This window comes from Oryx dammah, unplaced genomic scaffold (assembly GCF_014754425.2).
Source record: "Oryx dammah isolate SB20612 unplaced genomic scaffold, SCBI_Odam_1.1 HiC_scaffold_2, whole genome shotgun sequence".
In the NCBI taxonomy this organism is placed as follows: domain Eukaryota; kingdom Metazoa; phylum Chordata; class Mammalia; order Artiodactyla; family Bovidae; genus Oryx; species Oryx dammah.
In genome coordinates this window covers 40,514,019-40,541,065 of record NW_024070186.1, presented here as the reverse complement: position 1 = coordinate 40,541,065, position 27,047 = coordinate 40,514,019, and the positions used below count along the sequence as shown (strand labels likewise).

The 27,047-nt window shown below is 37.8% G+C and overlaps 2 protein-coding genes across 2 annotated transcripts in view; one reads left to right on the top strand and one right to left on the bottom strand.

The window, feature by feature from the left end:
- LOC120881491 (mediator of RNA polymerase II transcription subunit 12-like protein) overlaps positions 1-15,712 on the bottom strand; it is an 80,831-nt gene extending 65,119 nt beyond the window's left edge. The window contains exons 1-5 of the mRNA XM_040265207.1: positions 15,177-15,712; positions 8,573-8,691; positions 8,120-8,263; positions 7,121-7,284; positions 3,497-3,628 (exon numbers count right to left, since the gene is read on the bottom strand). Of these exons, the coding sequence (XP_040121141.1) occupies positions 3,497-3,628; positions 7,121-7,284; positions 8,120-8,167 (344 nt within the window). The 5' untranslated portion in view covers positions 8,168-8,263; positions 8,573-8,691; positions 15,177-15,712. The remainder of the gene's footprint in view (positions 1-3,496; positions 3,629-7,120; positions 7,285-8,119; positions 8,264-8,572; positions 8,692-15,176) is intronic.
- Positions 1-26,708, top strand: part of P2RY12 (purinergic receptor P2Y12) — a 50,062-nt gene extending 23,354 nt beyond the window's left edge. The window contains exons 2-3 of the mRNA XM_040234943.1: positions 22,846-23,010; positions 24,692-26,708. Coding sequence (XP_040090877.1) covers positions 24,714-25,733 — 1,020 coding nt within the window. The 5' untranslated portion in view covers positions 22,846-23,010; positions 24,692-24,713 and the 3' untranslated portion in view covers positions 25,734-26,708. The remainder of the gene's footprint in view (positions 1-22,845; positions 23,011-24,691) is intronic.
- The last annotated feature ends 339 nt before the right edge of the window (positions 26,709-27,047 follow it).

Sequence of the window (27,047 nt, the reverse complement as noted above, 5' to 3'; positions counted from 1 at the left end):
ATAGATAGCGCATGATCACCATAGACTCCTGTTATAATGATGGCACATGATGATTTGACCTCTAATGTGATTGGTGCAACTATGGAAAGTCCCTCACAAACCCCTCCCTGCTTCCTTTAAAAACCAAGAGATTACAAAAATAAAGCGGAACTGCTTAGATGGAAAAAAAAAAGAATCTGTATGCTTAAAAAAAAAAAACTGTCACAGGTAAAACTAAGTCCCAGATACACTTGGAAAGTATTGGGCCAAGAGGGAGGACTAAAGCCACCCACTAAATGGTAGCAAATACAACTTTCTACATGCTTTTTCTTTGCAGACAACTTATATAAATGCTTGGCAGTGGTTGCTGAAGGATATAAGTTTGCAACCTGAATTCATGACCTGTTCAAAATGATAAATCTTAAATAGTTCCCAGTGCTTTTATTCATTTTCTTTTAACTTTAAAATGGTATTTATTTATGGCCATGCTGGCTCTGCATTGCTGCATGAAGGGTTGCTCTAATTGTGGCAAGCAAGGGCCACTCTCTAGTAGTGATGTTCAGGCTTCTCTTTGCGGTAGCTTTTCTTGCTGCAGAGCACAGGCTCTGGGCATGTGGGCTTCAGTAGCTGTGGCTCACATGGGCTTAGTTGCCTCACGTCATGTGGAATCTTTCCTGACCAGGGACCAAACCCATGTCCACAGGACTGGAAGGTGGGTTCTTAACCAATGGACTAGACAAGTCCTCCAAGCACTTTTAAAATCTCTCTTTTCCCTGTCTTAACCCTTGCCATGCTTTCCACTCAACTTTTCATACATTCTCACTTAGCAATAGTTCTAAATTTGTTTTACCTCTCAACTAAAAAGGAAATAAAAACCAATTTTTCTCCCTGCTGGTCCCCTTCCTATTATCAGTCCCTGGTTTCCTCTACCTCCCAGTGTTCTGAGTGTTAAGGAAACAGAGTTCTGCAAATAGCAAAGCAGTACCTTTTTTCAACTTCCCACTTAATTCTAACAATCTACCCAAGTCTGTCTTTAGACTCTTTACAGATGAGCTCTAGGTTTTAATCAAACATTAGCTGCCATCAAGGTCACTGTCAAAGTCTTAGCACTCTCTGTTTCAGGAGTATATGCAGTTAGCAAACAAATAAAAACTCTCATTTCCTTCTGAAGCTGTATGCGTCATAAAAACCTGATAGAATAATGAAAGCAACACATAGCTCAAGGCCAAAATCACTTATATTCAAATGTAGGCTTCATCGTTTATTAACTTATGATGAAGAACAATCATTTATTGATAGGAAAAATTATTTCTACTTCCTGGGGTTGTTAGGAGGATTAAAGATCTTGATGAAAACAACCCAGCAAAGCCCTTGGCACACAGCAGCAGCTCAGTCATAGTGAATGTTACCTGCTCCGTCCATGTCTGACTCTTTCTGACCTCTCAGACTGTAGCCCACCAGGCTCCTCTGTTTATGGGATTCTCCAGGCAAGAAACTGGAGTGGGTTGCCATGCCCTTCTCCAGGTTATCTTCCCAATGCAAGGATCAAACCAATGTCTCCTGCACTGGCAGGCAGACTTTTTTTACTCATCTGAGCCACCAGGGAAGCCTGCTCAGTCATAAGTAGATGTGATTAGTGATCTATTTCATTCAAATATTACACTTATACACATTATAGATGATGTTTCAGATCCAATCATTAAAACTGGCTTAGTAATATATTAATAGACATCTCTCTGCATATCTAGCTTTTCTTCAACCATTTTCTTAATCCTAGACTATAAATAACACTTGACTTGAAGGTTTTCCAAGAGAATTGAAATTTTCTTCCATGTCTTTAATTGCTAATGCTAAGTAGCCCCTCAGTTCATTGTTGGTCTCCTAAGTTTCTGCACAGCCAGAGTGCAATACTTGAATTAACTCTCTTAACATGCTTTACTACCCTGCAGGAGCATTAGCGGTCAAACACTGTGGCTTTCTTGAGAAACTTACAGGGCTGTTGCAAGAACCCAGTTATCTATGAGAAAACTCTCTGAAAACTGTAAACTGAAAGCTCTCTGCAAAGTAACAGAAGAACATGGGGCATTGTTTTTACATCATTTCTGGGGGAAAATATTAATATTTCATAAGGGATTATTTTTAAACCTAATTCATTTCATAAAGACATACTTTCACATTTTTTTCCCTATGAGTACCATTAAAAATATCACAGATTTTCTTTTTGGTATACATCATTCTTTAAACAGATTTTTTTTTTTTTTGCAGTGCCTACTATGAGCCAGATACTCTTCAAGGTACTGGGATAGAGCAATGAAGAAAATACAAAGCTTCTGCTCTCAAGAAGCTTATATTCTAGAAAGAAGCCAGGCCATAAATAAGTGTATAATGTATGAAGTGGGGAGGGGGAATCATGCTAAGCTCAGTGAATGACAGAGAGTGGGAGCAAGGGCTGTCCTACTTCAAAGGGGCTGATCAGGGAGGCAGAGCCCTGAATGAACTGTAGGAGTGAGCAAGTAACTGTGGGAAAACTTTACAAGAGCGGTAACAGCCAAGTGCAAAACCTCCAAGATGGGAGTGTGTTTAGAATGTTTGGAAACCAATAGGAAGTTCCATGTGGTTAATCTGAACAGAGAGAAAGATAAGTCAGGGCTGGATCCAGTAGATCCTGAAGGATTTTGAATTCTATTCTGAGTAGATAAGAAGCCACTAGTATATGTCAAGTTATTCTTGTTTCAAAAGGGTGACTTTTGAAGACATGTTGAGAATACTCTTAAGAGAATCAAGGATGCAAGCCAAGAAAGCAGTTAGAAGGAAAATGTGATGGTCCAACCAAAAGATGAGCATGGTGGGAGTGGCAAAGCAATAAAGAGTGATCAGATTCTAGATATACCTGGAAGACAGAGTTTCTCAGATTTACAAACAAACTGGATGCAAGGTACAAAAGAGTGAAGAAAATCATAACTGACTATTCTTTCCTTGCCTGATTCTCGATTCCAAATTTATTTTGTCAGCTATTACCATTTCCTTATAATTAATCATCTAAACTTATAATTAATCATCTAAACTTCCTCAAACAACATTAAGTAAGTAAGGAGTTTCCAGCACCTCTCCATCTGTTGGGGGTACAAGTGCTAAACTGCAAAGAATGACAAGGAGCCAGAAATGCTATTTCAAGTAGGAAGGAAAAGGAGTCAAAGAAACAAATGCAGGGAGAAAGGAAGTATGCAAATGGTGGGGAAACAATTTTCTAAGTGAGGTAATAGCAACTGCAAAATACAGAATGTTTTCTATTCTACCAAAATTGCAATCAGAGTTAAACATGCATAGTAATTTGGAATAGGAAGTTACAGGTACAATGAAATGTAATTCAACAGGAATTCTGGCAGATATAATTAGGATTATTTCTCATTATTAAAAAGGATGACACTACTGGCTGGCCCACACACACAAAAAAAAGGCGGGGGGGAGGGGGCGGTGCATAAACCTATTCTTATTCTTTTGACCTTCTTCTACCCACCTGAAGAGGTCTCCAAATTTACTTCTGAGGTGGCTACATGACACGTAGAGATCGTAGAGGTAGGCTAAGATGCATCTTTCAGGGGAAGAACATTCTGAGGGGTTCACAACATGCTTTACCACACCACACAATCTAAGGAGAAAAATACACGAGGACATGAGACACACACTTTGTCAATATATATGTTATTGCTTGAATCTTTTAGAGTGAGAATATGTCCCTGATTACTTTGAGTAAGAAAAAAAATATATCAGACGGTTAACACTAATCATTATAGCAAGTAAATAACTGAATAAAATATCATTTTCTATTATGATCTTGAAACAATAAGTATTTTTCAAACTTCAGAAATGCCATTAATAATACGAAATGAAAGAAATTCCTCCATGCAGAAGATGTATAGGGAGGAGTCCATCAATAAAGTTTCCGTACTAGGATATAAAACTTTTAGCAGAGAATCTCTCTTGAGTAAAAAGATTGATAAATTCAGGAAATATGCAAAGGACCCCATGTCCACTTTATAAAGGAGCAATTTCTTCATATCAGTAAGTTTGATAAGTTCAATTTTAAGACCATAAGCTGGTTCAGGCATGAAACTGACAAATTCATGGTTTGAGGTCACATTCTCCTTGTTTATCCAAACTAGAAACAAATTTACTTTAGTTAATCTTAATTAAGAATTCCCAACTCCTTCTTTTTGGTGATATGACACTTGCACTTCAGAAGAAGTGTTTACTACTCCAATTTCCCAGATCAGAGAGATGGCCTCTCGGGCCACAATTCATACAGCACACAATTTCACGTGACACATATAGACACCCAGTGGTCCATCCAACTATCAGAGTCAGATTCCACCGCCATGCTGCATTTGATTACAGGGTTCAATACTACTACAACAGTGTCACATATGACTCAAGATTATTAAAGCTGAAACATGCTTCAGAAATCATGATTCACCTTCTTTATCTTACAAAGAGGGCTCTGAGGCTCAGAAAGGTAATGGAATTTGCCAACAAGGCAAAGAGCTAGTTTATAGCAGATCCAAAAAGAGAACTCGGGTCTCCAGAGGCCCAGTCTAGAGCCTTCTCTGCTGTTTAGAAGAGGAGAGGAAGCCTGGGATGACAAGGCTGAGAAGGACACTGGAATCACAGGCAATACCTCCGGGCACCCTTCCCAAGACCTGTGACTTGAAGGCTCACACAGACTTGGACTTGTTATTCCCACTCTGGGAGCAGCAGAACCCTGATAGCTCTGTTGTTCAGCTGGCAATAGCAGAGGAAGAGCAGTGTTCCCTGAAATGGGTCTGCCAGGCTGTGGGCTTTTTCTTTGTGGGTGTAAATGAGAAATGCCTTTCAAAATAAGACAGAGAAGCGCCAACATCCAGAAAGAAATCCAGCCCAACATCAGAGGTGGGACTAGCAAACCATGCAAAGAAATAAGCATGTAGCATCCCAAGCTTGTGAACTGACAGCAGCAGATGCAGACTACTGAAAATGGCTGTCAGTTACATCAAAAGTGTCCCAAAGTTAAGAAGAAAAGGAGGTGCTTCAATCATTTGTTACCTATATAAACCAAAAGAGCTCCAGGCATACCTTGAAAAAGCAAAGAATTATTCTGTGATTGAAGAAAACAAACATGTACTGAAAGATTGCCAGGCATTTACTCTATCAAAGTCAGTGTTCCCTCCACTTCCTAGAAGTAACAAAACATTTCACATCGAGATCCAGTATGTTTATATAAGTACCAAAAAAAACCCCAACCCAGAATAAGAGTATGGGGAAAAGTACTTATCTTTACTATATATGATAAAAAACAAATACAAAGTGAATATCAAACAAGATTTTATAAACATTTAATAGAACACAAATTTAAAATATCAAAATGAATGATAATGACATAATTTCAAAATAAAGGGAAAAAAAATTACTTGTGAAAAAGAATTTTTTTCATTTCATGACCAATTAGGGCATTTCCATTCACAGTTTAAAAAGTATGGTGTAAATCAAACAGTATGAATGAGCTGCATAAATGATTGCTAACTGTTTCAGCAATCTGGCAGATTTATTAGCTATGAGATGCTGGGTACAACACTTCACCAGCCACTCCAATTAACAGGCCTGAGTGTCAGTTTCTTGACTTGTAAAATGGTACTAATTATTCAACTCCACAGGGTAGTTGAGGGCTGTAAAACAGTTCTATATTTTCTGGATTCTAAGGTAGCTATTTTCTTACATTTGAGAATATCAGAGATGTTTCAGATGCCACTTATTAATAATCTAAGTGTTTATTATCTGTGGCTTTTCTCTCACAAGAAGAGAAAATTTACGGTTCATCAAGGCTAAAATATTTAACTGGCTCAACAGAGAAAAAAAAAATCTGCTGACTCTGGTCACAGATTAAAAATTGAAGAAAGAGGCCAGAATAGGAGACACAAACTTGAAGCAAAGATTAAGAAGATATTAAATGAGGTGTCTTCAAGTGATAAGACAGTATTTGTTAGGTGAGGATGGCTGCAAATAGAGAAGAGGCACAGAAATACTTATATCAAGTTCAATGTTAGCAAAAGTCTAAAAGCAAAAATTCTACTTAAGCCTAAAATCTAGTCCAAAATGTACTTCAATGTTAAAGTAAAAATGTTTCATCTTGGGAAATGCAGTTAAAGAAAAGCATATGTAGTTAAGAGACAGCCTCTTACATGAACTGAATGTAACAATAATTGAATTTACTTTGTTCTGGGTTTTTTTTTAAATTTATACATTATTACAGAAACATCTTCAAGACTTCAAAGAATAGTTACAAATTTAAAAACCTCTGTGTAGAATTAATGTGGTAGCATTTCCTCTTCCCTCCAAAAGCTGCTGTTAAATAGATGCCACTCTAGAATAGATAGATTACATGTGCTGGATTACCAATAAAAAAGCACTGTGAAACCAAAGAACTCCACGTTTGTCTTTTGAGCCCATTGGGAAAAATGGAAGAAAAAGAGGTAGCCTTTCTTTTAAGAACATATACATAAAGCCCGGAGAAAGAAGTCTGCAGTGGACAAAACAGAGCTGAGAATAAGTGTTTTGACAGCTCATTATATTTCTCTGGTCCCAGTAATTTCAGCCTCTAATGGTAGTGATGTAATTACTTAGCCCAACTTCTCTAATGGTAGAAGAGAAAACCTTAGCCTACAATTCACCCAAACTGAAAAAGACTAAGAATCAAAAAGTCATTTATTCTAGATTAACTCATCAAAATTTTCCTTTAATTTATAAAAGAAATGAAATTGAAAAGTACATATTCACCAATCATAATAATTCAGGATTCTGGTCAGCAGAGATGACAGTAACCAGGGAGAGAGAAGTAGGCAGGCAGGCTTTCTATGCTTTTATCACCGTTCTGATAAACGCTTCCTGGCAGAAGCCTTCTTTAACTATGCATCTTTTTATGAAACAAACAGTACTAATTTTCGTTTAAAGACACTATAAAACTTTATCACAAATACACATTCTATTGTTAAATCTGTGAACAGGGTATACAGGAAGGCCTTTGCTCTTCTTTCAAACTTTATATTAAGTTATTGTTTCAAAATAAAGCTTCTTTAAAAAAGCCACCTTACACATTTTAGGATATACCAACCCTTCAAACACCTGGGCTGTCTGGTCGGGATTCAGGATCAGACAGCTGTGGTAGCGCCTGAGAACAGCCACAATGCAGACACACAGTCCTGTCGTGTAGCTTCCTGCCAGGCTGGAGGACTTCAGGAGCAGTTCCGCCTCCACAACACTCAGTTCGTTCAGGAGCTACAAAAGGCAAAACGATCGAATGAACATGTAGCTGCCAGAACAAACAGGAAAAAAACGCTAATTTTTACACACATTGGATATACTGAGACATCCGAAAACTGCTTGATACCCTTTCTTGTTCTGCCGCAGGAAAAATAAAAAAAATAAAACCACCATCGCAGTACCTGAGGCAATTAAATGGCTTTTACTTTTAATCCTTTATCAAAATTATAGTTTTCCTTCTGTCTGGGCAACACCGTCCATGCCATCAAGAGGGATTCAATACTGAAATAGTTGCCAAAATTTTATGGTGGCCCAAAGTTCTGGACTGGATAGTTTCAGGAAAAAACACCCCTAGCCTCTTGATTTTCTTCCATTTACACCTCATTTTCAATAAATGGAAGTTATTCATTGGTATTTTCTTATTATTAACAAAGCTAACACTTCCAACAGAATAAGTAAAAGATATGTTTTATTTCTACTCACTAACAACATATACTGACAAAAGAACTCAACTATGTGTATAAGAAAAATAGTGGATCAAATCAATCATGTTTCATATTTTTTGCTCTTACATAAAATATACTCTATTATAAATAGCAAATTTTCACCTTTCCCTAAGCAAAACAACAAAAGACAAATAAGAAATACAGTCAAAACTCTCATGATTTTTACTATTTTAACACCAATTATATTTATTTGAAAATTATGGACACAGACGCTAGTTGAAAATGCTACTTAGATACCGTTGACATCGAATGTCTCAACTATACAAAACTGCATGGGGTGGCTCACTGTAAACTGTACAATGCCTAGTAGGTTTGCTTTGCTAAAAGGCAGATGCCTTTGATACCTGTATTGCAAAGTCAATGAGTCCATTGATATTTAGTGCTGGCTCCATGAGATCAAAGATGAGCTGAATGTGGTGAGCCAATGGGAGATGGTATGATGTTCCTGATGCAAAGCTTGTGATCTGTTCTAGCACATTGTTAGAAATCTATGTGAAAAAAGTGAAAGTAATTAGAAGACCAATATTCCAAATACCTTTTATGTATTATTTTAATTTTGGAAGGTAAGAAATGTGAATTTATACATGATTCTACTTAGAAGTTGAAACATATTTCTGCAGAAAAGAAAATCACGTACAAATCAAATAATATCCTTAAAACAAATATAATTTTAAGAAATAAGATAAGCAGTTATTAATATCTTGACCTAACTCTCCTAAAGGTAGAACTATAAATGCTTAATTAATTTCCAGATATTACTTAATAAATAATAATAATAAATCAGCTTTAATGGCTACCTGAGATGTCACTTGATGCTGATCAAAATATGAAAGGAGTTGAAGTTTTGTGAACACAGTCTCCAGGGTTGGAAATGCTTCCTGTTTGTTCTTCCTGGCTTTCTGTCCTTCATCTCCAACTAAATAAACACACAGCAGATACATTATTTTTCATTTAATTGAAGCTCTTGACCTTTTTCAGGGATACTTTTTTACTGAACTGTAACACACATACGGAAAAGTATACAGACTCACTGAATTTCCACAAAATTAATTAATTAATGTAATGAAACTCAAATAACAAAATCACATACCAAAACCCTAGAAGCCCTCTCAGGTTCCGGGCAGTCACCTCCTCGCCCCAGAGAACCAAGAGCCTGCCCTCTAATGGCTCAGATTAGTGTTGCTCACTTTATACAAATGGAATCATATGATATATATTTTTATATCTGTCATCTTTCACTCAATAGAATTCTTCTGAGATGGATCCATATTGAGGAGGTAATTCTAATTATTTTCTGAACATTAACTATTTTCATTTATGTAACATACTTAAATTTTGTCTATTAATGAGAAATGATAGTTGCTCAGTCGTGTCTGACTTTTTGCAACCAAAGCCCTAGCCCCACCAACCTTCTCTCTCCATGTAACTCTCCAAGTAATACTTACTGGATGGGTTGCCATTCCCTTCTCCAGGATTAATGAGAAATCCCTCCTTAAATATTTCTTACTCACTAACTTTTAAAATATGATATCAACATTGAATGGGGAAAAAAAATCACCCAGGCTCAAATGAATATAACAGAAAACTCCACTGGCATCTTGTTAGGAGACTGTCTAACAACTTAATATGTAAAAAGGGAAACCTACACAATTCCTAACTTTTTAGGGGACAGGAAAGAATTAAATCTGTCCACATTACTGGAAAAGTGCTAACTTTATCAATTTAACATAGAGAAGTTTGGAAAAAATAACAGTAAGAAATACTACGAACATTGCTTATTCCAGAAGAGCTCTTGTAATTGACAGCTCTGAGGATAAGATCAAGAAATAATTAGGTCCTTTTTAAAAATACTTCTTAATATATGTATTTACAAACACAAATCTAAAACCAAGAAAATGCTGTACTATATGATCTCAAGGTTCTCTTCCAACACTGTGATTCTAAGTAGTCAAATGCTACTGAAACAAAAGCCTCCTCACACACCATCTTATATGGGAAAGTTTAATTTCAGGGAACAAAGGTCGTTTTACAGATTTTTGTATTTAAGAAAGATTTCACTAAACTAAAACACTACACCATTCAGGTATGACCTAAATCAAATCCCTTATGACTATACAGTGGAAGTGAGAAACGTATTTAAGGGACTATAACTAACAGACAGAAGCGTGATGAACTATGGATGGAGGTTCATGACACTGTATAGGAGACAGGAATCAAAACCATCAAGAAAAAGACTATCAAACCCAAGAAGAAGAACCGTAAAAAAGCACCATGGCTGTCTCAGGAGGCCTTACAGCCATCTGTGAAAAGAAGGGAAGTGAGAAGCAAAGGAGAAAAGGAAAGATATACCCATTTGAATTCAAAGTTCCAAAGAATAGCAAGGAGAGATAAGAAAGCCTTCCTCAGTGATCAATACAAAGAAAAAAAGGAAAACAACAGAATGGGAAAGATTAGAGATCTCTTCAAGATAATTAGAGATACCAAGGGAACATTTCATGCAAAGATGGGCTCAATAAAGGACAAAAATGGTATGGACCTAACAGAAGCAGAAGATATTAAGAACAGGTGACACAAATACACAGAACTGTATAATAAAGAACTTCACAACTCAGATAATCACAAAGGTATGATCACTCACCAAGAGCCAGACATCCTGAAATGTGAAGTCAAGTGGGCCTTAGGAAGCATCACTATGAACAAAGCTAGTGGAGGTGATGGAATTCCACTTGAGCTGTTTCAAATCCTGAAAGATGATGCTGTGAAAGTGCTGCACTCAATATGCCAGCACATTTGGAAAACTCAGCACTGGCCACAGGACTGGAAAAGGTCAGTTTTCATTCCAATCCCACAGAAAGGCAATGCCAAAGAATGCTCAAACTACTATACAACTGCACTCATCTCACACGCTAGTAGAGTAATGCTCAAAATTCTCCAAGCCAGGCTTCAGCAATATGTGAACCGTGAACTTCCAGATGTTCAAGCTGGTTTTATAAAAGGCAGAGGAACCAGAGATCAAATTGCCAGCATACGCTGGATCATCGAAAAAGCAAGAGAGTTCCAGAGAAACATCTATTTCCGCTTTACTGATTATGCCAAAGCCTCTGACTGTGTGGATCACAATCAACTGTGGAAAATTCTGAGAGAGATGGGAATACCAGACCAAATGACCTGCCTCTTGAGAAACCTGTATGCAGGTCAGGAAGCAACAGTTAGAACTGGACATGGAACAACAGACTGGTTCCAAATAGGAAAAGGAGTACGTCAAGGCTGTATATTGTCACCCTGCTTATTTAACTTCTATGCAGAGTACATTATGAGAAACGCTGGGCTGGAGGAAGCACAAGCTAGAATCAAGATTGCTGGGAGAAATATTAGTGACCTCAGATATGCAGATGACACCACCATTATGGCACAAAGTGAAGAACTAAAGAGCCAAGATGAAGGTGAAAGAGGAGTGTGAAAAAGTTGGCTTAAAGCTCAGCATTCAGAAAACTAAAATCACAGCATCTGTTCCCATCACTTCGTGGCAAATAGACGGGGAAACAGTGGAAACAGTGGCTGACTTTATTTTGGGGCTCCAAAATCACTGCAGATGGTGATTGTGGCCATGAAATTAGAAGATGCTTACACCTTGGAAGGAAAATTATGACCAACCTAGACAGTATATTAAAAAGTAGAGACATTACTTTGTCAGCAAAGGTCTGTCTAGCCAAGGTTATGGTTTCTCCAGTGATCATGTATGGATGTGAGAGTTGGACTATGAAGAAAGCTGAGTGCCAAAGAATTGATGCTTTTGAACTGTGATGTTGGAGAAGACTCTTGGACTGAAAGGAGATCCAACCAGTCCATCCTAAAGGAGATCAGTCCTGGGTGTTCATTGGTAGGACTGATGTTGAAGCTGAAACACCAATACTTTGGCCACCTGATGTGAAGAGCTGACTCATTGGAAAAGACTCTGATGCTGGGAAAGATTGAGGGCAGAAGGAGAAGGGGACGACAGAGGATGAGATGGTTGGATGGCATCACCAACTCAATGGACATGGGTTTGGGTGATTTCTCTTTCAACAACAAGCAAGTATGGTTTAGGGGCAAAAGACAAGCAAAAAACCCAGGCTGTTTTATTTCCTCAAACAAACAGAGAATCAAAATGTGCTGAGTAAAATAAGGTACAAGATTATGTGTAACTTTTGCCAAATAACACCAAATATAATGCAAAGAATAAGAATAAAGAAGTCCATGAAACCTACTAGTTTTTCAATATCTATTCTCAAAGGTAGAAATTAAGTGTGATATTTGCCTTCAATATAACTGCTCACAGGTCATAAGTGTGTTTAAAATATTCAAGTTTTGAATTTTTCACTTACTAACATCAATGATCCAAGACTGAAAGCTTACACCAATAGTCTTGGATACCATGAGCTTTGGAAGTGAAGTTAATATATTTATTCAGTCTTTTTTGGGACCAAAACCAAGTGTGTCATCAAGAAAAGTAACAGAATTGAGGATGAAGACCCAGTATGAGAACTCAAAAGAGCCTCTTTACTGGTTCGTCTATATTAATAGGCTCTATTTACTTACACATAGCTAAGTGGAAGAAAAATTTAAGAGATTACTGTTGGTTCTCAAAGGAATATTTTATTTTAATGATATTTACATAAGCAATAATATAATAGTAATTCATAGATGTTCGTCTGTTTTATGTTCATTTGCTTTCAAAATATATATTATTGCTCTTCTGTGGCTTAATTTTGGTTTTCCATTTTTTAAAACAATTCTAATCCTGGTGCTCACTTCAGCAGCACATATACTGAATCTCTAATCTTAGAAGTTTGGGCTTTTGTTGTTATGATAAACTTCATTAGTGGTTTGAAAATTCATATCCAAAGATGACCTGTCAATGTAAATGTAGAATGAGACTTGCCTACTTCGACTTGAAATGTCATTTCAACATTAGATTATAAATCCACCCCACCCTCCCAGGCAAAGTCTGGTTGGTCTGAGAGCATACCTAATGAGTTCCTCAAATTCATGTTTTTATTTGTAACCAGAAATCAAACACATGCTAACACAACCTGTTTTTTGGCCTCACCAGCATATCAATGCTAGTGTCTACATAGTGACTTAAACTTAAGACTCCTTAGCAGAAGGCAGCTCGCTATCCCAAATTAACAAACATATTTCTCTGATTGATGAGGAGTTTTATTTAGAATGTGGGAAAGACAAAATCACCAATGAAGATGCCCCTCTCCTCAGCAGTGCCTCTAGTACCAAATATCTCAAAAATTAGCATGGAAGAACAATGATCTCCTGGTGAGTTCACAAGCAAGAACTGACTATTTAAGAGACTAATCCAAAGATAGGACAGACGATAGTGAAACATTTTTTAAAAACTCTTTGTAAAGAAAGGAAGTGGACTCAGCAGAAAAGGACACCACAGCACTTCCTTCCTTGTCTTACCCCTCACCCTTCCAACACCAAACATTCCACAGGATCTGGAAAGACTTGTTAAAATTAATTTAGGAAAAGCCTGTATTACTGAACCTCCTAAAGAGAAAGTGTCCATCCCATTCCCAAATATACAAAAGAGTAGTTTCGGATACATTTTGCTAGCCAGCTGCTGAGCTTCGAAATTCAGCCTATTTCCTCTTTTCTTTAATAGAGAAAACAGAAAAATAGCAGATCGACAGTTTTTTTAGAGCAGTTCTTCCCCCTCCTCACAATCTCGATAATGGCAACAGGTTTCATTTCCCTTCCACGACCTCATGGAGCTCCTACAGCACTAGCTCCTTATGTGGCCACAGAAGAGAGTTGGGGAATCTGATGTAAATAACATGAAGGTAGCTGCCCCATTGAGTTCTAATACATCAGATGCCCAAAACACACTTTAAGACTGAAAAACATGCCACCCTCCTTCCTTGTTTCTGCATCTGCACCCTTAATGACGGAGAGGAAAGAGAGCTATTTGCATTGGTTATATCTAAATTTTCTGTAGGAAAGATCTACTGGGGACAAGCTTCAGTATTTTGTTCAGTTAAAGTCCTAAGAATGGATCCTCTGGGAAAAGGTTCATAAAACAGTATTTATTTTGTAGTGAACAACAAAGTGGAATTCCTAGAGGTGGTTTATGCCATGTGAGGGAAGTGTGCTATTTTCATAGGGAAAGTCCAAACTTTTTTCCCATTGTGTTACCTAAGTAAAAGAGAAATAAACACCACTGGTGGTAGTGGAGTACACAAAATGATATCACATTTTAAATCATATGACTATCTAATAAAATAAACTTTGGAAAGGGTAATTAGGCCAATGTGAACCGGATAATTACAAAATTCCAATTGTGCAATAAGGTGACATAATACAAAGGCATAACTTCACTGTAAAAACTATGTAAAAAGATTGAGGAAAGAGCATTCCAAGTAAAGTCATTATGGAGCAAAGACCCAATTTTATTCTTAACACAAATTGTTTGTAGATGCAGGTAGCCTCCACTACCTATTGCACCTATTCTTCTGAATAACATAAGAAAAGATCAGTCACTACACTGTCACAAATTTAAATTATCATGTAAATATGATGAGGCTTCCCTGGTGACTCAGTGGAAAGAATACACCTGCCAATGCAGGAGATGTGGGTTCTATCCCTGGGTCAAGAAGACCCCCTTGGAGCAGGGCATGTCAACCTGTTCCAGTATGCTTGCCTGGAAAATCCCACAGACAAAGAACCATCATGGGCTAAAGTCCACGGGGTTGCCAAGAGTCTGACACAACTGAGCAACGAAACAACAACAAAAATATGATAAGCCAACTGCAAGCTTGAGAAAGGATGGAATTAGGGGAACAGACCTCTTCTAGACTAAGGGTTTTCCATTTTTTAATACTTTATCACATATGCTTAGTACTCAGTCATGTCCGACTCTTTGTGACCTTTTGACTGTAGCCTGCAAGGCTCCTCTGTCCATGGGATTTTTCAGGCAAAAATACAGGAGTGGTTGCCATTTCCTTCTCCAGGGGATCGTTCCAACACAGAAACTGAACCTACATATCCTGTGTCTCCTGCATCGCAGGTGGATTCTTCACCTTCAGAGCCACCAGGGAAGTTCTTTTAATACTTCATGTATGACTATTGCAGAAAATTTGGGAAATATGAAAAAAAGAGGAGCAAGTAAAAATTTCCTCTATCTATCCATGGAAGGCACCATTTCAAATGGTGCCTATAAATAAATGGAATATATAACTATAAATGGAATCAAGGCCTTACAATTTCAATGTGCTTATTCATATTTCAATGTAACAGTCATTTGGGGGAGGAAACACTGCTGACCATGCCACGTATGACTTTGATAAAGACTGCTAAGGCAGAAGACAAAAGAGAGCAAATGGGGGCAAATGCATGAGGGCTCTTTACCCCCTGTCTCAGTGTTGCTCTTCTTATTTAGGATTTTCAAAATATCTTTGGTAATCTTCTTCAGCTGATGTCTGGCTTCGTCACGCTCTTTTCCCACTCCGTAAAGAAGGATTGTGCGCTGGTTACATTCATGACTTGAAGATTCATCCTGAAAAAGAGAAAACGCGTTTTGAAAACCCTGTTTAAAGGGTGGGGTTCATGGACATGAAATGCGCTAACCACAGCATCTCCATGCTGGCTCGTGCGGTGGTGGCATCTGGCCCGCCTTTCAATCCACCTCAACCTCCACTGGCAACACCCTTGTTTTTCCAGTTTGGAACTTGCTAAAGTTTAAAAAACAAAAAACAAAAAAAAAACCACAGTGTCAACTGACCTGAAGTCTTAATAGAAGCAGTTGATGTGGGCGTACCTTACAGAGTAAGTTTTGACTCTTGATTGTTTAAAATTTAACATGGTGTTAATGTCACATCCTAATTACACACTAGCTCTATTTTTTTCCTTATGGAAAATGTTATTTCTTAGTAAGCTCGGTTTTCTATATTCACTAAACATTTTTAAACAGTTTATATTTTTGCTAGGATCCTCAAGTACTGTTATTTAAAAAAAAAAAAAAAAAAAGACAGTTCCATTAACTTCCAACATGACTGTGTAAGACACAAGAATGTATTTCTTTCCAATTGCAAACAAAAGACAGCATGGTCTTATTAGGTGTGAGAAAAATAGTTGGAAATGAAAACACACTCTGACACCACCTCCCTCCCCGCCCCATCTCCATCCCAAACACAGTGAATTCAATCACTGTTTTTCCTACATAGGAGAGGAAATTACTAAGGCAGAGCATCACAAAAATACATTCCTTAATCAAAGTTAAATAATCCAAAACATGTCCTCTCTTATGCCTGGTTTTGAATTTTTCTATGTAATCTTTTCTCTTTGATCCTATATTACTAAATTTTCTTGGTAAAATTCCTAGTTCTATCATTTAGCCCATCTCCTTTTCTTACCATTTGCCCATATTTACTCATGTGAGGAACTTACTATCACTACTAGTATCTATCCCTAAGAAGCTCACGGAGATTTGTCCCAGGAAAAACAAACTGTACTCTGTGCATATAAATTAGCAGTGGCTGCAAAAAAGAGCAGAGTCCTTGTGACCTGAAGCACACTAATGTTCAATATGGAGTACACTCGTGTGTGTGCTCTGCACAAGCAGCATTTTGCCCCTGCAGTCTTGAAGTGAGACCCTGTTTCCTCCCAGTTTCAGTGACTGTTCTCTCAGTCTCTCTTTGTCCTTCCGTCTTTCTCTCACCTGCCTGCATTCAAGGCACCATTTCCTGCATCGCTTCCTTCTTTATAACATTTTATCAGAAACATACATTTGCATAATCTGCCAATCTATCTTGCTACCACAGCCTCAAATGTTATTTTAAGTGCTCAAATTTCCCTTCTTTAAAAAAAAAAAGCTAGCAGTGTTTTCTAGAAGCTGTTATTTAATACCCTGAGTTGCATAATCTCTTCCAAAGTCTCAACGGACAGACCTAATCCCAGCATGAAGTCAACATATACAGTGATTCCTATAGCTCTATGACCTGAGCTACTGCACTAATCTCTGATTTTGTTGTTCCTCCACAGCATTACTGATATACTTCCTTTTTGTCTGGTGGGATGTGTAAATATAAGCCCTACAAAGGGAACAGAAAGGCAATGAGGAAACTGCACAAAATTCAGATGTCAGTCATGTGCCCTGGTGATTGTTTTCAGTTAAGTTACCTGTCAAGTGGTTCTGATGCAACCTTGAGTGTGAGGGGTGATGGAAAGATGTTAGCAATAGCTGTTTAGAGAGTACCTACCTACAGCAAGACAAGGTACTATGAACCCTGAAAAAATACATGGATGAATGTCCCCTGATTAAGGAGTACAGATTCAGTGTCATCCCAGCAGCATCTGCAGAGCTTGAGGCCCAAACAGGGAAGAGGAAGGATCCATGTGTTCTATGGACACGGAGTACTACGGCTCCACACTGATCAAGTAACAGCCCAAGATCAGGGTAAGAGAAGGCTTTGACTGCACCCAAGGTATGCCCTTGCCAATGCCATGGTCCAGAATAACGAGTCTTTTTGAGCCTCAGATTCTTCCCCTAAAAACTGATAACACCTCCTTTATTACAAGGTTTGGGTGAGAACTGAGATATGTCTGTAAAAATGCTTAGTGGCATATCAGATACAGCACCCCCTGCTGCCCATTCATATTACTGCACCTCCCCCGGTAAGCACCCTACAACCACATTACCACTCAGTATTTCCCAAAGGCACTGAGCACTTCCTTCCTTTGCTGGTCTCCTCTTGCCACCTGAAATACTCTCAACACCCTCAACTGCACTTGTAGAAATGCTGTGTGCAATGACAGCATTTCTGTCACCCGAGTTTAGTGAGAACCCTCACTACAGGGGAAGGGGTGGAGAGGACAGACTTTGGAGCATTTATCACAGTGTACAGCACTTATTTTCTCAGTATCTGTTAAATCTCTATCTTCTCCACTAGACTGTCAGCTTTGTGAGAAAGAACCCAGGTTTATTTAATTCACAGTTGCATTCTCCTTAATGGCACTTAATATTTGATAAATATGTGAAACAAGGAATAATTAAGTAGATCAACCAAAAAACAAAAAGAATGGGGCAGGGGTGAAGATAAGAACAAAACATGGTTTTATAGAAAAGCTGGCTTGATAACTAAGTGTTGAAAAACTTAAGATGAGAAATGAGAGGCAGAGAGAAAGACCAAAAAAGTTTGTACGGTATAAATTAGATCTTAATGGTAGAAATAAAAAATAAGAAGCAAAATCAAGAGGTACCTGAAAGAAGTTAGGAAAGGATTGGGAAGTTTCAAATGTTCTCTTTGGAAAGGGTATGGGAGGGAAGAATGCTGAGACAGTGAAGGGGATAAATAAGTCATCAAATGATGGATATACAGTCTCCATAATTAAAAAGTAACCAAAGAAGTCAAGGTCACAAAAGTGAGGGAAGCAACAGTTAATAACAGGGGCCATCAACAGTGTTGAAAACAGTTAAGAAATCACAGTGGATGCTGGCTTCCCTGACTTGTTTCTTAAAAAACAAACAAAAAACTGTGTGAACCTCAAAAGAGAAGTTTCTCTAGAGTGGTAGGGGCAGAGAGGAGGAAACAGGAGGTTGGAGTAAGAGTGATGGTGCAATGGTGACTGTGAGGGAAGTAGCCCACACTTACTAGCAGCTAAGTGTAAAGAAAAATAGCTTGAGAGGAAAGTGGTCACTTTATTAGGATGGCCAATGACATACTCTCATTTCAAAGCTATGTTTCAAGTGAGTCTCCAGGAAGGAAGTCCGGATTGGAAGGCAGATCATACTGACAAAGGAGACAGGCAACAGTGATCTCTTGTCTGGATTAACTTCAGAAGAAAGACGAGGACATCTTTCTACTTAACCACAGACAGAAATGAAAACTGGTGAAAATACAGGGAAATCTGGAGGTGAAGAAGTGAGACGCTTTTATCAGTTCACTGGCCCTATTATGCTCAGGGAATGGGCCAGAGGCAAAGTCATGAGGTAAGAGTCAGGGGATGGAATTTAAAAAAAAAAAAAAAAGAAGCCTGCAGCTAGCTGGGGGAAAAAAGCCCAAAGCACTGGTCACTCTCTACATGGGGCATGAAGACAGCTTTTCTGACATTTAACATTTTCTGGGGAAATCATGATAGCTGTTACTAGCTTTCAAAGAAGACAGGCAACGTTTTTAAAAGCAAACCATCTTGCAATAGCCTACAAGATTCGTTTACATCCATTTTTTGTGCATGTAGAAAATGTACAAGCCTTCAAATAGCAACATACACACGAGAATAAGGTCAATCTCAGAAAATGGACCACATATTACCAAACATATTGGTTAAGTTCTGCTCTTTCAATTAAGTATTAAAACACTCTGAAGTTGCATGGCTGTAAAAGCTCAAAGAAAGTGTTAGTTGCTCACTCATATCCAACTCTTTGAGATTGCATGGACTGCAGCCCTCCAGGCTCCTCTGTCCATGGAATTCTCCAGGCAAGAATACTGGAGTGGGTAGCCATTCCCTTCTCCAGGGGATTTTTCCAGCCCTAGGGATCAAACCCATGTCTCCTGCATTGCAGGCAGATTCTTTACTGTCTGAGCTACCAGGGAAGCCCAAAAGATCATTATCAAAGGATTATTCTCTTGTTGATACCCTGAAGGACACATCTGTTGGGCAGGAGAAAAAAATCCACAGGACAGTCTATGGAAGTCTAGCCATCCCCTTTCATGGTTACCCACTGCTGTCCTTGAGTTAAGAAGGTCACCTCCCTATAAACTGAGTTCTGAAAATCTTATCCTCCTGATCAATCAGTTTTCTTTCTTCAGATAATATCTCAAACTCACAAAGACTTAATTGATTTTAAGAGCAATTAGGAGGATACACATCCAAAAACTCTGGAAGGCTTGTTGCATTGATACTATAGCAATTGAAAAATGTTCCTTAAGCCAAACGTTCTGAGAAGGGAAAACTGGAATTAACTAGTCTGATGTTAGTCATCTTCATTTCTTTAAAGTAAGTGACTAGAAATGTTGCCAAAACTTGTGTGTGAGTTCATAAGGATGTGACCACGGTGGTGAGATTAGAGCTGTGAACTCTTTCACCTCCAGTCATTATTTCTTTCAGCTGAAGCATTCAATGGACCATATTATTCTATATAGAATAGAATATTCAAATCAGTGTTACAGCAGGAATAAGCCTTGGGCTGGTGGAGGAGAATGGGTGTGCACACTGCAGGGAGGCTTTGCTAAAGAAGAAGGAAATTAGCAGCAGCTTCTCAGTAGTATGACACCTGACCTGGAGTAATTTTTTCTAAATCAAGAGAATCAGGGACTCCTATAATTAGATATTTAAAGGAAAGCTTTGTACAATAATAGCTTATAGTCAACAGTATGGCCAAAATGAGGCCTTTATCCAACAAACTCAGAGCATCCTAGGAGCATTATGGCTGTCGAGCGGATTAATTATAGATGCCACTCCTCTGCTTTCAAGCAAAACACGCAAGACAAGGATGACAAAACTGGATCACCAGAGATAGCATACTTTTATTGTTTTTTTGCTAAACATCACAATGCCCAATACTCCTTACTTTTTGAATGTATCTTATAATATCTAACCTAAATTTCTACATTCTAACAGGTAAAGCCAAACCAGATGACATGAGAACTGCGTTAAAATCCATGTGCTCCATCAGACATTCACTAATGTCAACACAACTGCATTTTAAAACCATAAGACAAAAACTAAAATAGCATTAAGCGCTAATCCAAGGGCATCATTACCTCTTCATCTCCTCCCCAACCCAGTTTCACAAGGACCACAGGTTCCTACCACTTCAGGGCATGGCCCTCTCCATTCTCTGTAATCCTATTTGAAGCAAATATGTATTTTCAGATAAACAGACTACCTTTAGTAGACTAGATTTAAAAAAAAAAAAAGAAACCAATTAAACCATGTGTATATAAAAATTCTAGGGTATACAGAATTCGTTCACTTTTCCAGTCATCTTCCAATGACAAAACATTATCAGAGAAGGTTCACAGACAGGTGTGGTTGTGAGTTAAAGTCAGAGGAGAGATAAAGCTAATTTAGATCAAGATCTGGAGCCTTTCATTTACCCCTCAACTCCCTAGTCACAGCACTATAGAAATCTGGAAACATAAATGAGTTTAGTGTTCCTTTTGTGTGGCATATTAAATTTGTTGAAAATAGTCAGGATTTCACCCACACCACCCCCCAAGCCTTGTTTCATCCAAAGGTCTTAGACACACTTCACAAACATTCCTTAAAGCTGACAATCAATCTGGTGTAAAGGCAAGTATGACTCCTATTTTCCTAAAAGGAGTATAGCCATCCCATTCATGGCATTCACCTCTCACTGGTGGGCCTCGGTGCAGGCAAAGGGTTGTAGAGACAGTAAGATGGGGAAGACTTTTGCACACAGTGGTCACAGGTGCAGGCTCTAGAACTAGAGAGCATAAGTTGGAATCGGGTCTCTAACTCTGCTGCTCTGCTCCTCTGTTTTCATCCAGAGAAGAGAAATAAGACGATTACCTACTTCACAGAATAGTTAACTCATGACAATGTAAGAAACCCAAAGTGGGCTATTATTATTGAAGCGTATTTGGCATAAAAGCTTTTGCAAAAAGTATGATCTCTTCTCCAAACCAACAAATAAAATTAATTTTCCAAGAGTATATCATCAAACCGACGTCTAGATGACTAACAGATGGGGACCATGACGTGACTGACATTTCCAACTGAAATTACCCAAATCTGTAGCTTGATTTCAAATCCATAATGCCAACAAAATTCTCAGCTAGTTTAAATCAGTGGCCTTCAACCCTTAAGGAATATGAGCATCACTCATACAGGAAACTACAGGTGAAGAAACTACAGATGAGGGCTGCATCCCTGAGTTTCTGAACCACCGGGGCTAGAATGGTGCCCAGGAAAGTGCACTTATGATTCCTCAGGTGACGCTGCTGTTCTATACTTTTAAAACCGTCCGTGAAGATCACCTAATCCACACTAAGACAGACACACTCAAAACTCAGAAGAAATAAATAACCAAAAGATATATTTACAACAAAGACACTTACCCAAGTGGATCTGCTGGTAACAGAAGGACATTATAGTTCGAAACAGTGTGTGAGTGTGTACACACGCATGAGTATCCACAATATTTATATAAAGGTGATAGTGAGTCTCTTCACTGAATGATTCTTGTTGTTAGTCGCTAAGTCATGTCCGACTCCTTTGCAACCCCATGGGGTTCTTAGGTTCCTAGGCAAGAATACTGGAATGGGTAGCTATTTCCTTCTCCAGGGGATCTTCCCAACTCAGGGATTGAACCCATGTCTCCTGCCTGAGAGGCAGATTCTTTACCACTGAGCCACCTGGAAAGCCCTCACTGAATGATATATTTCCCCAAAAAACAAAGGCAAAGTCAAAAGAAATTTGTTTAAACTCTATTCAAGATAGGCATAAAAGTCCTATATAATAAGCCTAGCAATGGATACAACTGGTTTTTTCTTTCTTAATGTAATTTTACAATCTTCAGTTTTATAATGGGAGGAAATTGTGTCGCCTACAAAGAGCTGATCAAATACAGATTTAAAATAATGACATTATTAACCAGGAAAAAAAACAAAGAGCAAGAGACCTAACATCCCTAATGAGCACACATTACAAGTTAATGTGATTACCTGTTAAAAGGCAATAGATCTCCAGTGTTGGGCACAATATGTTTTCAGGTAAATAACCATCTGACAAAGCAAGTCTGCAGCCTTCTCCAGGAAGCAGACATCAGTAGCCTTGATCTCTTGGACTTATCATTTGCATGGGAAATAACCCAAAGAGCTCACAACGCATCAACTCTATGGCAGGTTTCAGTAAAAAGCCACAGGATTTTAAATTGCTTTTTCAAAGATGACTTCTCACCCTCCGTGCCCCATATTTCCCAAGGAAATAAAAGAAGAAGTCCTAAAAGCGGGCCAGACGGAAATACAGTGTCTGCACAGCCCTGAGTCCACAGCATCTGAAGGTAATTTCTGACTGTGAAGTCTTCTTCCTCTCTCCCCCTATTTCTCTCCAGAACACTCAAGACCTGACTGAGGAAACCTCAGCAGATTCTCTATCATAAAGAGTGTGAGCAGCTAAACTAAGACATTAAAAGGAAAATAACAGATGCCACTCTACAGCCTGTAATAACTACCACTTACTGGACACATTCAAATCCTTCAGAATCAAGAGTAATCAGGTAATTTTATATCTAAAAGTTTTAGACAAGCATATGTATTTGCACTATGATGTGTGTGTACTTTTTATTTCAAGTTTTCTTAAGTTGGAAACCTTTAATAGCAGTATCAATATGAGTACTTAAATTGAATATAAACTAAACTACAAGCTGCATTAATGATGCTGGAGATAACCATTAACTTCTTCATTAAAAAGAAATTATACAGAACATGGAAAAAATATTCAAATGGTCTTAGTTATTTTATCTTGAGTATAAAATCAGATTTGCTATAGTTAGGGGGAGCTGAAGCTCTTCATGTCAAGAATACTTGATAAACAAGCAACAGTTTATGAAAAATGAGCATTCTCAAAGTATAATTTCCAAAACTATCAGGGCATAAACAAAGAAAAATGGCAGTTGCAAGTAAGGTTAAGTCGGTTATCTTCTATCAAATTCTAGAGTTTATTTAGTCTTTTTTTTAAGTTAAACTGGTGAGGAGGTGTATGACGTAAACCTTAATTTGTTTAACGTTCAATAATAAAAGGATGGAAAAAAGAATTCCATTGACATCTGGGGGAACTTAGAATTTTTTTCTTGCTATTGAGGTATCTGTGCATTAATATCACCATGTCTTATATTTAGGAATAATATTTTCTTTACAATCAATTCCATTGGTTTTTTGATAAATTCAAATTTTACAGATTTCATTTTATATTTCAAAACTTAGATGCCAAATAATGTATTCAAGTTAACATATTCAAGTCAAGTGTTAATTTCCTTTATTGCTGCCTGCTGTGGTAAAAAAACCTACAGATCCAGGCAAGGACATGATCTTGATATTTCATTTTCGTAACCATCATACACTCTATAAACCTAGGAAGTAGGCCTGGGGTATTTTGAGGAATGCCATCTAATGACTACATAGAGAAATCATTTCCTCATTTTTTTTTTAACCATTTAAAATTTCTTCCCTGAATGATAGTCAAGAAAACATACGTGAAACCTTAAAATTTACTAAGCAAAGCTGGAAAAGAGATGCACATGGGTTAAAATATTTGCACGCAAAGAATACTCTGTGAGGCTGATTTTCAAATGGATGACAGAGCAATACAGAGGCAGAAATACATTCCAATTATAAAGGGAAAAATTTGTTTTCTGCTTTTTATTTAACAGTAAATTTTATACAAGTGATTTTATGCAAACTTTTCACTTTTTAGTTTAAAAGTCTATACGCAATTATCAGTCATTTCTCCTTAGAACCCTTTGAAGGTACTAGAGAAAATGAGTCCAGGAGTAAGGATTGCTATAGGAAAAGTGACTATGAATAAAAACAACAAAGTCAGAAGGTAAGGAAATGAAACTGGAGAATAAAGCATAGCCTAAGTATTTCTCTTCTAGGTTTTATGTATATGCACTTTTGCCTAAGATCAAAAATGTTTTATAAGAGGCAAACATTCAAAAAATAAGAAATACAAAGCAACTACATCTTCATAAAATATTCTTCAGACAATTCTACTGTGCAAATAGAATATCTGCCACTATGAAATATTTTGATTTGGTTTTTCTGTTCTTTACTAACTGCCCCAATGAGGATCAGGCACCTCAATTTTTAGAGAAGTCTCTCCAAAAACGTTACCCAGAGATGGGGGCAAAATCAGATAGCAGGGACCTGAAAGTAATCATTCCCTCCATCCCCCTCTAGGTAGCAGAGAGAGACACGAGCCATGGACAACCTCACCTCTGTGGCTGGGAACAGCAGCCAGTGCAGCAGAGACTACAAGATTACCCAGGTGCTCTTCCCACTCCTCTACACTGTCCTGTTTTTTGTTGGACTCATCACAAACAGCCTGGCAATGAGGATTTTCTTTCAAATCCGCAGTAAATCCAACTTTATTATTTTCCTTAAGAACACAGTCATTTCCGACCTCCTCATGATTCTGACTTTTCCATTCAAAATCCTCAGCGATACTAAACTGGGAACAGGACATCTGAGGGCCTTTGTGTGCCAAGTCACCTCTGTCGTGTTCTATTTCACGATGTACATCAGTATCTCATTCCTAGGACTAATAACTATTGATCGCTACCAGAAGACCACCAGGCCCTTTAAGACGGCCAACCCCAACAATCTCTTGGGGGCTAAGATTCTCTCGGTTGTCATCTGGGCGTTCATGTTCTTAATCTCCTTGCCTAACATGATTCTGACCAACAGGAGGCCGAGTGACAAGACTGTGAAGAAATGCTCATTTCTGAAGTCAGAGTTTGGTCTGGTCTGGCATGAAATAGTCAATTATGTCTGTCAAGTCATTTTCTGGATTAATTTTCTAATTGTCATCGTATGCTATACGCTCATTACCAAAGAACTGTACAAGTCATATGTGAGAACAAGGGGCGCCGGCAAAGTCCCCAAGAAAAAGGTAAACATCAAGGTTTTCATTATCATTGCTGTATTTTTTATATGTTTTGTTCCATTCCATTTTGCCCGAATTCCCTACACCCTGAGTCAAACCCGGGACGTCTTTGACTGCACTGCTGAGAATACTCTGTTCTACGTAAAAGAGAGCACACTCTGGTTAACGTCCTTAAATGCATGCCTGGATCCATTCATCTACTTTTTCCTTTGCAAATCCTTCAAAAATTCCCTGATGAGTATGCTGAGATGTTCCAATTCTGCATCATCTCCATCCCATGACAATAGGAAAAAAGGACAGGACGGCAGTGACCCAAGTGAGGAGACACCAATGTAAATAAACTGAGATAATATTTCAGTCTATTCACGTACAGAACTCCCCAAAGGCAAGCACTATGTGGAAAATATTAACACTGACTAAGAAGTAGCTGAGTTAGTAACAATAACTCTTGAAACAAGTAATAAATAAAAGACTACGAAAGCAATTTTCATTTATTTGTCCAATACTGAAAGCAATCTTAAGAAGCAGAGAAGTAACCTAACATGTAGCTGTGTAGCAAAACAAACTGCATCCAATCACCCTGCCACATGCAAAACTACACACAGGTTATGATACGTAGAGTTTTGACAAAACGGGTAACCACATAATAATGTATACTATAATTTAAAAAAATACATTGATCACCATCCTATTATGAATTTATTATATCAGCTAAGAATGATAAATCTGATAAAATCACACCAATTATTATATACTAATATATGTATATATACTTATACATGCTTTTATATATATATATGTATATATTGCAGTCCCTTAACCAAATGCTGACCTATGTGATATTCTTTATAAAAATTTAAGTAATTGAGACCTGTAAAAACAGTCACTACTAACTTCCAATTATGAGGAAAAACTTAAGGGATTTAAACTAATTGAAATGGTAACTGATCAGACTAAAAGGTTTTAAAACTACTCAAGAAAAACAGCAGAAATAGCAAAGTTATTAAAACAGTTATTTTACAACATTCAAATACCAGGAACTTATGAATATTTCTTTAACAGCACAGGAACTGGTTTACTCATATTTTGATAACTTTAGTAAATAGAGTACCATCATTGATACTGATCTCTATTAACTAGCTTCTAAAAACTGCCTATGTTTTGGGCTAGTGAACATTTCCCCTATGAGAAAAACAAATTAAATAAGATTATGCAGTTGAACAGCATGAACATTAACAGGAAAGTGATGAAAATGTTGGGAATTACCTGTTTGTCATTTGTGTATATAATAAATAACATTAAACTCTAAAACATACTTTGTTGGAATTTCTTTGTTCAAAGTTATGAGATACTATAACTCATATTTTCTATACTCCTATATCAAATGAATCTATTTAAGAAAGGATAGTCACCAATACTATACTTTTTATTACATGCTGAAACTCCAGTACTTTGGCCACCTCATGCGAAGAGTTGACTCATTAGAAAAGACTCTGATGCTGGGAGGGACTGGGAGCGCAGGAGGAGAAGGGGACGACAGAGGATGAGATGGCTGGATGGCATCACTGACTCGATGGACATGAGTCTGAGTGAACTCCGGGAGTTGGTTATGGACAGGGAGGCCTGGCGTGCTGCGATTCATGGGGTCGC